This window comes from Fistularia commersonii, chromosome 24 (assembly GCF_037954325.1).
Source record: "Fistularia commersonii isolate RoL2024-O1a breed Wild chromosome 24, RoL_Fcom_v1.0, whole genome shotgun sequence".
In the NCBI taxonomy this organism is placed as follows: domain Eukaryota; kingdom Metazoa; phylum Chordata; class Actinopteri; order Syngnathiformes; family Fistulariidae; genus Fistularia; species Fistularia commersonii.
The window spans coordinates 5,557,451-5,569,707 of record NC_141307.1 but is presented as its reverse complement, the minus strand read 5'-3'; the positions used below and the strand labels follow the sequence as shown (position 1 = coordinate 5,569,707).

The window sequence follows — 12,257 nt, the reverse complement described above, 5'->3', positions numbered from 1 at the left end:
TAGACGGGTGCGGCGGACTCCCCGGCTGCTGCCCCGTGGTCAAACGGGGACTCGGTGTTGGCAGCCTTGTTTGCGGACCGGGGCCGAGTCCGCCTTGCTCTTGTACTCGGTTGCTTCTATTGTGCTTAACAAGAGACAGCCGCTGTAGGTCGCGCCCCGCGGCGAGGAGCGAGTCCTATTTTCATCCCTCATGATCCATTTATCGCTCGTCCTCTCCGCCGGGGAGCATCCCCGCCGTCCTCCAGCCGGACCGGAAAGTAGAGATGCGCCGGTTGCACCTTCCTCTTCGGAGAAAGAACGCGTTCCTCCTCGCCGGCGTCTCTTGAAATGTCTTTTTTCGCTTTTAGAAGGAAATGCAACCCGACCCCGGCCCATCCGACCCCTCCCCCGCCGCACTCTCCGAGGGCCACACACGCGTTTTGCCCAGATGGGCGGAGGAAGGACTCCAAACATTCGAGTGGATGGCAACCACTTGGGATCAATCCGACACCCGTGTCCGACGATGGCCAATTCTAGTTCCCGCGCAGCCGTCCATCTGCGCCCCCGTCCCGCCCCGGCCACCGCCCGCTCTCGGTTTATACCCGCCGGTTACCGAGAGGGGAGGTTTCTTGTTCTCGAGCGTTTCCCCCCAAAGGGAGGGCAGGGTGACGGAGTGCCGTCACTCCGGTGATGCGTGCGCTCTGACAGACATGGCCGTCGACACTCCATTTCTGTCTCGTGTTTCCCCACCGGTCCCGGCGCGGAGACCTCAGCCGCCCTTTTGGAAAACTGTTGTCGAAATAGCGAAGTTTCCGTCGCGGTTGAAAGTCTAACGTAAGCTGTCGTCTGGGTTTTTTTTTTTTTATATTTTCTTTTTGTTGTTGTTTCTGAGCGATGGAAAGGAGGTAATGATTAACAAGTATTGTTTCAGTCCCGGGTTATTATCGTGACACTCCGGCGAGGCGGTGGGAATCCACCGCGTCCAGACGGAGGAGCGAAAACCGGCCAGAATAGTGACTCACATCTTTTGGGAGCGAAGACGGAAACAGCGCGACGTTGTTATTGAGACACGAAAGTCAACAGTTGCGGGAGTTATGAGACCTTTGACCCGGCGGACGATAAACAGACGGCGCGTTGGAGATCGAGCGGCGGCGGGCTTAATCACCCCCCCGGGACGCCTTTTGGCACCCGAGGCCATAATTTATCATTTTTACCTTTCACTTCTTCTGAATAAGCTGGGCAAAGGAGAGATCCAATGTGAGTCAGTTGCGGAGGAGCTGAAGGCTGATGTTGGCCGCTCTTCCAGCGCTGAGCTAAAGCTTGCAGCTGCAAGTTTAGCCTCGCGTTGACTCTCAAGGTGTGAGATTCAAAGTCATTTCCTTATCGGCCATTTTCAGAGCGTTCCCGAGGGCGTCCGAGGCGGGAACACACGCAAACGCGGAAACATCCGACGCGCCACCGTGACTTCTCTTTCCGTCAGATGAGTTAAGCGGGGCGTTTTTGCGTCTCTACGTTCTCCTCCCACCGTCCAAGAACATGCAGGAGGTGCATCGGAGCCCGCAAATCGTCCTCACGTGTGAATGAAAGAGTGACCGGTTGGGTGTCTCTATAGGTGGGCCTGTAACCCGATGGCTCCAGGGCGCATCCGCCTTCCGGCACCCCCGGCCCCTGGGGGCCCGCGAGCTGCGCAGAAAAGGACAGAATGAATAATTGCTCGAACGGAGTCGCACCTCGACGTTCAACGGTTACGTCAATGTTAGTATCGTGACGTTCGGACGGTCAAAACGGCACAATAGAAAAGAGTCTGTAAGTTGGTCGCTTGATATAACAAAAAGGGTGAAACACACACACAAACGCGAACGTCATTGTGATTGATTATGATTGTGATTATTATTATTGTGATGTGTCAGCAGGACGGGGCTCAGATTTAATACACTTATTCTTACCTTTTAATTCATACCCCGATGAGCCGGCAGAAGGTTTAATCCGTGTGTTTTCTCCGTGTCTGACCCTCGAGAGGCTCCGGCTGTCCAGTTAGCCCCCGAGACGGCTCGAATTCGAATAAGACGATTGGTTTTCGCGCTCCCTCTCCGCCCAGTTGCTTCCTGCTAGTGACGTGTTCTTGGTCTAATAGCTGCGTTTGCTGGACTAATTGAGACCAGTTTGGCATTGCTGGTTAGGTGGTGTAGTAATGCAGGAAATGTCATTTAAATTGGATTTTTCCCCTGCTGGAGGACCTCCAGCCCCCCACTGGTATAATTATCCCAATTGTATTGGTCAGGCTGTAATTCTGATTTATTTGCGTGTGATTTCCTCTCCTCCAAAACCTGGTGGAGTAAACCAAGCTGAGCATCAGCCGTGTTTTCCCCCTTCGCTTCTTCACTTCACTTCACTTCACTTCACGAGCGTCGTTCGCTGATATCCGTCATCAAGGTGAAACGGCTAAAACCAACAACGAAGGCTCAAAAAGCATCCGCATGTTAAACAGAGATTAAAATTGCATGGAACTCCGACTTATAAGGTAGAAGATTCATCTGTGCTGCATGTTGATTGAAAGAACTTGTGATTGGACTTGTTTGGGTTCTCTGGCCCCCAAAACAGACGGCGGCGTTGCCCGGCCCTCCCTTTTCCTCCTCCTCCCGCATTAACATGCTTCTGTCATTAACCCCCACGCCCCACCTACCCCATAATAGCAGGGGCGGGATGAAGGGAGGGCAAAAAAGAAAGAAACCGAATTATCTTTTCTTTCTCTTTTTCCGGCGGAGCGTCGTGAATGAATGATTGATGTGAGGGGAGCCGGATCAGAAAGATATAATCACGGTCTAACGAATCCGGGGCCTACAGAAATATATATACCGAAGGAATGCCATAAATTTATAAACACACTATATATTAATATATAAGCAGCCCATTGAATATTCAAAAAGGTGGAAATAACATCATCTCGGCCTCGGCTCGCTCCGTCCGCACCCCGATGCTCGTTCTTCTCGTTGTTTTTTGGGGCCTAAACTGCAGCCGCGCCTGTTTGTCGTGGCCTCCGCAAATCGCCGTTCTCTTTGAGTGACACGTGTTTTGTTTGCGGACGTGCGACGGCGATGCCGGGGAGAAAACACGGTTTACCGGGTTTTGCGCACAGATGAGGCGGCGGGGGAGGGGCGCCCGTGTTCGCCTATATGAGCACCTTTCTCGGGACAAATGGAATGTCAATCAAGCGTCTGCGCGCGGACGCCGTCCCCCCGGCGGCGGCGGCGGAGATGCTTTCTGGTGATGCGGCTCCGTTGTTGGAGCCTCCACTCGGGGTGCTCGGGGAATATTTTGTCCTTTTAGCCCTCCGCATCCCCTCGCTCCTTTTTTTTTTTTTTCAACCCCTCCCCTCCACCCGATGATAAAAAGACTTTACTGCCGCTCTCCCGCCGTGCACCTTTTGGTTCTCCTCTCACCTGTCTCCTTCCTCATTACTTTTTATTTTATCTGCACCACCTCTGCGCTCCAACATGACGCAGCTTTCTACTTTGACCTCCGCCGACACCTGACCTCTGATGTCACGCTCATGCGACTGTCTCCAAAAAAAGGTTTTAACACCTGAAACCTTCTCCCCGAGCGCCGTGGGGGTTGGTGGAGTAAATTGTTTCCACACCAGCAGGATGGCTTATGCTTTTATTATTAAAAACATGACAAGCCATTGAGTCGGTGAAGGTGCTTACTCAGGGGGATGCAGGAGGGTGTTTATTCTTTGATTAATTTGCTCGGAGGAGACCTGAGATGGGTTTTTTTTTTACCCCCCACTCATGAATATGTGGGGTGACAGGGAGATTTCTCCGTGGTGACAACTTATCCAAACTACAGGGCAAAACGATTATGCTAATATCAGCTTGTAGTCATCAATCATCCCGTGTCGATGGGCTGTCAACGCATCACGCTCCCGGCCACGGGGGTTTGTGCGTGAACGTGAGATGGCGTGCATGTGTGTGAAAAGGATCTTGCACATCCTCATTACGCATGGGGGACTAATGGGTGTGTGTGTGTCTGAAAAAAAAGGCTATATCCCATCCTCATTACGCACGGGGGCGGGTGGTGTGTGTGTGTGTGTGTGCGTGGATCCGCATCCCCCTCGCTAAACAGCTGAGAGCGGACCGCGAGGGGAGCTCCAGCATCCCGCCGTGCGGTGCGCGTCGTGCGCGGCGTGCGGGATGACGTCAGGCGGACGCGCCTTAAAAAGCAAAGAGGACGCCGCCGGGAGACGCGGGGTTCGATCCACTCTCTGCGTGGACGCGGGAAGGGCGGGGGGACGGGTTCGCCCTGGAAGGAACTTTTCCACACTTTCCCGAGCGCCGTGCGTAAAATGGAAGCGGCGCGCAAACGCCCACGCCGCGCGTAGACAGCCGCAGCCCCACGCCGGATCACCGACACCTTCAAACCGAATTCTTTGTTTTTATCCGGAGTTGAAACCGGACTCCCGGGTGAGGACGGCGCCCGGCGGCGCTCCTCCGCTCCCGCCCGGCCATGGCGTACTCTCAGCTGGGATGCTCCTTCTCCAACGCACCGCAGGTACGCCCGCGGATCCCACGGCCGCGGGAGATCCAGTAGTGTGTCATACTTGTGCACTTCCACGAAGTTCTTGAATTGTTTGTGTGTCCGAGCAGAGACGCGCGGGTTTCTCCCCAAATGTTGTCAATTCGACCAAACTTTTGATTGTTTTATCTTTAAATACCGAGACGGAGCCAAGACCGGCGCTTCTGCTGATCCTTGTTTTAGTGCGCTTGTATATTATCGCGTAATGACGCACCGGGACGTGTTTGGTTCAACTTCCTGTCCTGCCCCACCCGACAAGTTTCTGATGACCCCCGGCTCCCTGGCCGGCTGCCTGGAGCCCGGATCCCCGTCCTCACACCCGGCGCTGCGCTCCCCGGGCCACCAGCTCCCCGCCGGCACCGGCACCGGCGTCGGCGTCTACGGCGGCGCTTACCCGAAGCGCCAATCCTACTACAACGCCTGCCCCGGGGACGCCACATCCCTCTACCCAAGAGTGAGCCGCTTCGTGCACGATAACGTGATCAGAAATATAAAGTGAAGCCAGGCTCATGTTCTGCAACTTTTTTTTTTTTTTTTAGGGGCCGCTGGATCCAAAAGCCTCCTCCGTGCACATGGGGACCCCTCAGCCGCCGGGCTACTACCCATATGAGTACACCTTTGGACAGTACCCTTATGACAGATACGGGTAAGTTCTGTTTCCTAAAATCGGTCAGAAGTAGAAAAATACCAGCTCATCTGCCGCCTCCCCCTTCCTCCCCCTGCAGGTACGGGTCCTCCGAAGGGGCTTCGCGTCGGAAAAACGCCACCCGGGAGACGACGGGCACCCTGAAGGCCTGGCTGCAGGAGCACCAGAAGAACCCCTACCCCACCAAGGGGGAGAAGATCATGCTGGCCATCATCACCCGGATGACGCTCACGCAGGTGTGTTCGAGGCCGCGGTTTTCATCGGGGTCCTGTTTCTCCTCAAAGACCCCCCCGACTCCATTCCCAGCCCTCCCGCTCGTCGCTATTGGTCCATCAGGGCTGTTTTTTTGGGAGATTGATCTCATGAGGCGCCTGCTTTCTTTCCAGAACAACTGAGCGTTTCTTTCTTCTTATTGTTCATGCTGCCAAAAAACACTTCTTTTTTTTTTTTTTAAACTCACTGGAGAAAAATGCGTGAAATCACGACCCGTGGCTTCGTAACGATCCTCGTAACCGTGGGTGGTTCGGTGCGGCGGAGGTTCCCGCCGGTGTAATGTCCTGGCTTTGTAATGGCTCTGCGGCGAGGCCGCGCACGCCTCCCGTTGTGTTTGAGAGAAGGCAGACGCGAGTGACACCCAAATGATCCGGGAGGACGAATGACATCACACGCGAGAGGGAAAATATGTGTTTGCTGATTTATTTTTAATGGGCAGAACCCCGGAGCCGTCCCTTCTCCTTGTTCCCTTCGTTTCCGTTTAGCGTCTTCTCGCCTGGGTGTCTCTCCCGCCCCCAGGTGTCCACCTGGTTTGCCAACGCGCGCCGGAGGCTGAAGAAGGAGAACAAGGTGACGTGGTCGCCGCGGACCTGCAAGAGCTCCGACGACCGAGGCTGCGACGAGGACAGCGACGAAGCAGAGAAGTCGCTCAAAGGCGACGAAGGGGCACCGGGTAAGTCGGGCGTCCGGGGTAAAGCGGAAGGATCCGGACGGCCTTCGATGAGAAACCGACGACTGTCCTGCGTCGCTCCTCAGATCGACCGTGTGCCGACCTGCAAAGTGACCTGGAGGACTTCGACCTGCTGGAGTCCGACGCTTCCGATTGCGACCCCAAGGCGCCGTTTCTACCGGAGGACGGCGAGGCCAACCTCCCGCGTGGGCACGTATACGACTCGGACCATCTCCGCGGCGCGGAGAGACTGTCCCCCGAATCCGAAACCGTCCCCGATCGGAACGCCTTCTACCCTGCTCCGGATGTCGGAAACGCAGACGCCAAGCCCAAAATCTGGTCCATCGCCCAGACCGCCGTGTCTTTGGGCGCCGGCCCGCAGCCCGAGTACCCCCCCTGCATGCTGTCATCCACGGGGTCCTCCTCTCCGGGGTTTCCGTCAAACATGGCGCTGACCAAGGCGGACAGGGAACAGGAGTCGCCGGTCGCCACCCTCAGGGAGTGGGTGGACGGGGTTTTCCACGAGCGGCCCCTCCAGCAGCGGCAGAAAGCAGACGTGTTGTGGAAAGGCTTAGGCGAAGGCGTGATGGACAGCAGAACGCCCGGACAATCCTTCGACAGCGTCGGGTCCACGTTGTCCCTGTAGTCCGCCTGCCGCGCTGAGAAAAGACAGCCCGACTTTACACGTGAAGTCTCTCGATGTTGTGACTCGACATGTTGACTGTTCACTAACCCCCCCCCCTCCCCCCCGCTCCCACCCTGTGCACCGCCGATGCACCCCCGCCCTCTCACGCCACCGGACGCTTTCGCATTTTCAGTCATTGAATGGATTTGGTTCGATTGGCAGCTCAGTCCCGTGTGGCGATTCAAAAATTAACCCTCAAAACACACGTCCTGTGAAATCGTCTTCCATTTTGAGCCGGCGCTCGCCCGTCCAAAAAAACCCCTCCCCCCCAGACGCGCCCAATCTACACCCCCTTGCCGTGCACCGCCCCCCCCCCCCCCCCCCCCCACACACACACAGTCAATCGGATTGGACCGATGTGCCCACGCTGAAAATGTCCCATCCAGACAAGAAGTCATCGCTCCCACCAGTTAATGATTTCTGGAAAAAGACAAGCAGAGGTTCGGAGCTTGGCTCGGGCCTCGGGAGCGTAATGTTTTCTGTCACTGTTGGACAGATCCGAGGACTGTGAGTCAGACGGTCTGCCGTTTTGGACCGCTACCTCCTGTTGCTCCGCCGTGCCACGGAGAAATTACTGCACGCTGCAAAACGATATGTTATTGCCATGTGAATAAACTGATGCCGGAACGGGGGCGGAAGGGGGTTTGTGGCCGCGGGGCCGAGTTCACCGCTGCACGGGGGAAGATTAGCTTGAATCCCTGATATGTCTAGCAGGGTCACCGCGACTACACGTTGTGTCTTTGCAACGCGGTGTGTAACCGCTTCCAAGATGCGTTCATTTCTCCCGCGCTGAGATCAGCGACGGGCAGTCGAAGCCTGTAACCCTCACACATTTGCTTATAGACACTAAGTTACTAGGCTTTATTTCTGAGGGTTTGATGGTTCGCCAAAGAGATCCTGTCTCGCCTGTCGTGTATTTTCTTTTCTTTTTTATTGGGGGGGTGGGTGCGAATCCTCTTGTGCGTTTGGATCCGACCTCCCGGTCGATGCGCACGCCGGCACTGGCCAGATGAACGAACGAAAGAAATAAATAAATTGGAAAAGGTGTCAAAAGTGCAAAGACTCGCCCCGAACAAAGAAATTGCTCTCCAAAAGCTGCACATGAATGTATTCCATGAAGTATTGAGTCGCCTGGACATTTATCCTTAACTCATTTTGCACATTTGGCTTTGTAACATTCCTCAAAATGCACGCGGGGTAGCCGGGAAGCCGTGTCCAAAAAGGAGACGGGGTACTACGAAGATGGCTTTTGCAGTCGGGGATCCCACGGCGACAGCGGGCTGCTGAGCGGAGCGTTTAGTGAACAATCAATAAACAATAAATCATTATATTTTGGCAACTAGAAGCCCTGACGCACTCACCACTTCCACACTTTTCCAAGCCCCCGGTGAAAGAACTGTCACCCGACACATAACAAGTAATTATAAGCGTTACAGTACCGTGCACTTGCACTACAGCCTACACACACACACACACACACTGAGTCACAAAAATAAAAAGTGTATTGTGCAGCATGGCAAAGCTGTCCGAGTGTGGCCTTCCGTTAGCAGCCCGTGCTGCCGGAACCGTCCGGCGGTCCTGTTTCGCTCCTTGTAAATCCCATTCAGGGAACGGCGGAATATACCCCCGCGGCCTCGGATCTGCGTCTGCGTCAAACACTTCTGTGCATGTGTGTGCGGTTTAAGGGAGTGAAAGGGGGTGGGGGCGGCTCGTATTCAGCCGTGACTAATGGAAACACACAGAGGAGGGTGCTGCTAAATTGTTAAATCGATGCCACTTCCACCGCGGCTCCAGATATAGCTGCAATCAGCCATGCGTCCCCTTTCATTAGGCAGGTTTTGACTTTGTCAACCCGGGAGTGCAATGTGCAGCACACACACACACACGCAAATTCTTCATAAAAACCCCTTAAGTAACTCTAAGCGAATGCCACTCTGTTCTCATGGGCATATCTGTCAAAGGAAAAAAAATCGGAAATAAACCAAATCTGGCATCATCGGCAGCAAGGGGTTGATTGAAAAACCAACTGCTTCAATTATTGAAGAAAAGGCGAGGTGTTTAACACGCAAATAATTCAAACCAACACTTTCCCAACACAAAGCACGTCCGAGGAGGTCTGTCTTTCCTTTTTCTTTTTCTTCCGGCATCTTTGTCCTGTTTTTTTTTTTTTTTTCGATTTTGGAACAGTGATAAAGTATTTATCAGAACAGAGGAGGGATCTTCCCGGGCTTTGTATGGAATTAACCAACTCCGATTAAATAATTCAGGATGAATTCATCCGAGAATTTCATTCTCTTTCTGCCTCATAAATAAGTAAGAATTGAGATGATAAACAATGACATTTGACTTCTTATTTTTGTAAACTTTTCTTTCCTCCTGCTCGCCATCTGGAGTTTTCCTTTCCGAAGAACCTCCGGCGTGATCCAGAGAGGAGACGGTCCGGCTCCGGGTCAAGCAGATAAGCGGGTGTCCAAGAGCCGAGTGGTCCCGCATTCTCGCACTTGTCTTCGCGCCTACTTGTCGGAGACATGACGCGTCTCCTGGGCCTGAGGGTTTGAGTACACACCTTCACATCCGGAGCCAGGCGTCCTATGCAATCCGTTCTCACGGCGTGTTTTTGAATGGGTATTCCCCGTCACTCCTTCCGTTTGTGACGAAAAGAGCTCAGTTCAAAGCGATGCCGAAACCGGACGGCGAGTAGCCGGTTGGGCGGCGCTTCCCGGCGGATCGGACAGGCCGCCTTCTCCATGTTCCCCTCCCGCGGCCTAAAAACACGAAGGAGGCTGTGAATTGTCCGGACCCGTTCGTATGTCTCTTAAGCTGGCGCCGTGATAGACCGGCGACCGGTCCGTGCAGGATAAGCAGTCTGGATAATGGATGAACGAATGGATGAATGTTTGCGGAATAAGTCCAAACGCCCCCCGTTTGTCCCTTTTACACCAGAAGATCCACCGCCGCCTGTAAGTCCGGCTTCCCGTGCATTTCCAGTGGACCGGATTACGGAAACAGTGTGCGGATGCCCGCTCCCGCAGCAGTCTCAAAGTGAAAAGGCGCAGTTGTGAAACATTCTTTTTTTGAAGTTGCAAAGCAGTTTAATAACTAGATTGGGAATTTTTCTACAGCCTCGTTGCACCAAAGTTAAGTTGAGTCCAGGTGATGAGACGTGAAGCAAAAATAAAAATGAAAATCTCTGCTTGGCTTGTGATGCTTCTCGTGACGCTTCTCGTCACAAGCCAAGCAGAGATTTTCATTTTTATTTTTGCTTCACGCGCAACATCTCACGAAATGCGCTCGCCGTCACTGACACATACATTTCAATACGTCTTAAACACGGTAAACACGCGTCACCTTGGCAGCCAGAAGAACAAAACCCCGTATTGTGACATTGCAAGATGCGTTTTCCCACGACGCGGCCGTCACACCGAACCCGCGGACGTCTAAAAATGTTTTTTCCTGCACTCTGGTTGACGGGAACACACCTACAGAAGGGTGGCTTCGGCTGGGAGGGCTCCTGCCGGCGCTCCCTAATTCGAACCGGTTTACTGTACAATATTTATCATTGGATATCAATTCTCGCACATCCTCCAGTTTCCTGCCCCGACCCAACCTCTCTCTCTCTCTCTCTCTCTCTCTCTCACACACACCTTACTTTCTTCCAAGCTGGCCGTCTTTCTCGTTTCCTCTCTGTCCTTTCCCCTTTACACCTCCGGCATATTCCCCCCATTCTCCCTCCTCTTCCTTGCCCCTCTCTCCGCCCCACTTCCACATCCCGCAGGCTGGAGTCTCCGACACCGAAGGCCCGCTCCCCAGAACGTGATTAAGGCACAGCGAAGAGCCGCGCAGGTCGGATAATGTTTACTTGTCCTCTTTCTACATGATACGAGAAGCGAGAAAAAAAATCCTGGGATTAAAATCGTGATACTCGGAGTCGTTGTCGTCTACTTTCGGCGTTTTAGCCGGAATCTCGACACAGGCGAGTATTGACAACTTCAAATTAGCCCTCTCTGCACCTTCTGTCTGACACCTATTTCCTTTCAACACAGTCTGTGTCTCTTTGGTGCACCCAAACACACACACACACGGCAGTGCTCATACACGCAGTTCCAAGTCTCTGGCGTCTTGTCACACACACTTTGGTTTTCCGGGGCTATCAAAGTGCTGAGTGCAAACTCTTCTCCTCCAAAAACTGTCACATGTTGCCAGAGGTGTCTCGCTCCCTGTGGTAACCCTCTGAGCTCCTGGCACAAGAACAAGTCATTATTTCCATGGTAAAGGTCAGAAGCTCTGTCACCTGACTCCAGAGCGGGGCTCAGGGAAGTCGCCTCGAGACAACGACCAAAGGTCAGTTTTCTGTCGCGCGCGCTCGTACGGCGAGCGCGGATCGCGGGGCGACGGGCTGCTCCCAGATCTGCCCGAAGCCCCTTTTGGTCGCAGTGGCTTCCAGACACGGAGGTTCAGATAATTGGCTGCAGGCGGCTCTATAATGAGCCTGCGGGTCTGTAATATGACACATCTTGAAGAAGAAATATTTTAATGGGGCAATTACAGCGATGAGGAGCAATGTTTTTTTTTGTCCAATGAGTGATTGTTGTGAAGGGGCGCCGTGTTTTAAAAATTCAATGGCATTTAACTCCATTATCTCTCTTGGAAATATTAAACAATGAGCGTATCTTTGTCTGAGTGGCCTGACCTAATAGAGCAGGCCAAATTATGCTTTAGAGTTGTATTTGCAATTATTGTGGGCAGTATAACGGCGGAGAACCAGATGAGGCCGCGGACAAGCCCGACAATTTTGACAGTTCAGGGTTGAACCTGTGAACGGGACCGTCCGCAAATTGGTTCAATCCACCCTCATTATCTGAAGTTACCGGGCTTATGATGTTAGTAATATTCTATTTAGTCCGCCGGTCCTTTTAAGAGCCATGGATAATTAAAGAGCGCCGTTAAATCCAGCACAAAATACGGTGCTGTTTAATTCAGTGCAATTCACATGCTCAGTTTCATTTGAAGATTTCGCCCCTGGCATCGCCCGCAACTCAACCAGGCACCGCCTCTGAGTTGCTCAGGCTAACTGACCGCGAGGCCGACCAGGCGGCTCTCTGACACCGACCTGGCCTCCCTGCCTCGATTCAACAATGAATCCTTCGCCCCTTCAATCATCCTAAAGGCGCTGACTATAGATGAGGTTAACTACAAGCTAAGCCTCACTTCCAGAAGTCACCAGGGCCAATTATATCAGCCTGACTACTCCTCCCGACCTGAGCTCTATGGTGTGGAAAATGCAGTTCCACTGGCTGCATCACTGGGGACAGAACAGGCTAGTGCTGTCTGGAGTGCAAGCAAGTGCAGGCCAATTTGGCATGCAGAGGTCTATGGAGGATAAGCCTGATGAAATATATATAATATGATCCTCTTCAAACATGTATTGTTCC

The 12,257-nt window shown here is 53.3% G+C and overlaps 1 protein-coding gene across 2 annotated transcripts; it reads left to right on the top strand.

Annotated features, from left to right (window-relative positions):
* Positions 1 to 4,237: 4,237 nt before the first annotated feature.
* Positions 4,238 to 6,899, top strand: irx4b (iroquois homeobox 4b). Of its 2 annotated transcripts, XM_086171576.1 has the most exons (6): positions 4,238 to 4,527; positions 4,811 to 5,005; positions 5,091 to 5,197; positions 5,277 to 5,433; positions 5,990 to 6,143; positions 6,227 to 6,899. In XM_086171576.1, exons 1-6 carry the CDS (start codon positions 4,483 to 4,485, stop codon positions 6,784 to 6,786), a joined length of 1,218 nt encoding a protein of 405 aa, XP_086027702.1. In that variant the 5' UTR covers positions 4,238 to 4,482; the 3' UTR covers positions 6,787 to 6,899. The 2 variants fall into 2 exon arrangements, with proteins under 2 accessions (XP_086027702.1, XP_086027701.1); XM_086171575.1 differs by lacking the exon at positions 4,238 to 4,527 and having other exon boundaries at positions 4,734 to 5,005.
* The last annotated feature ends 5,358 nt before the right edge of the window (positions 6,900 to 12,257 follow it).

Excerpts from the sequence above, each read along its gene's own strand:
- irx4b (XM_086171575.1), top strand. The coding sequence starts at position 4,757 with ATGACGCACCGGGACGTGTTTGGTTCAACTTCCTGTCCTGCCCCACCC. Across the intron at positions 5,434-5,989 it reads CCCGGATGACGCTCACGCAG|GTGTCCACCTGGTTTGCCAA; the intron begins GTGTGTTCGAGG and ends TCCCGCCCCCAG. Across the intron at positions 6,144-6,226 it reads AGGCGACGAAGGGGCACCGG|ATCGACCGTGTGCCGACCTG; the intron begins GTAAGTCGGGCG and ends GTCGCTCCTCAG.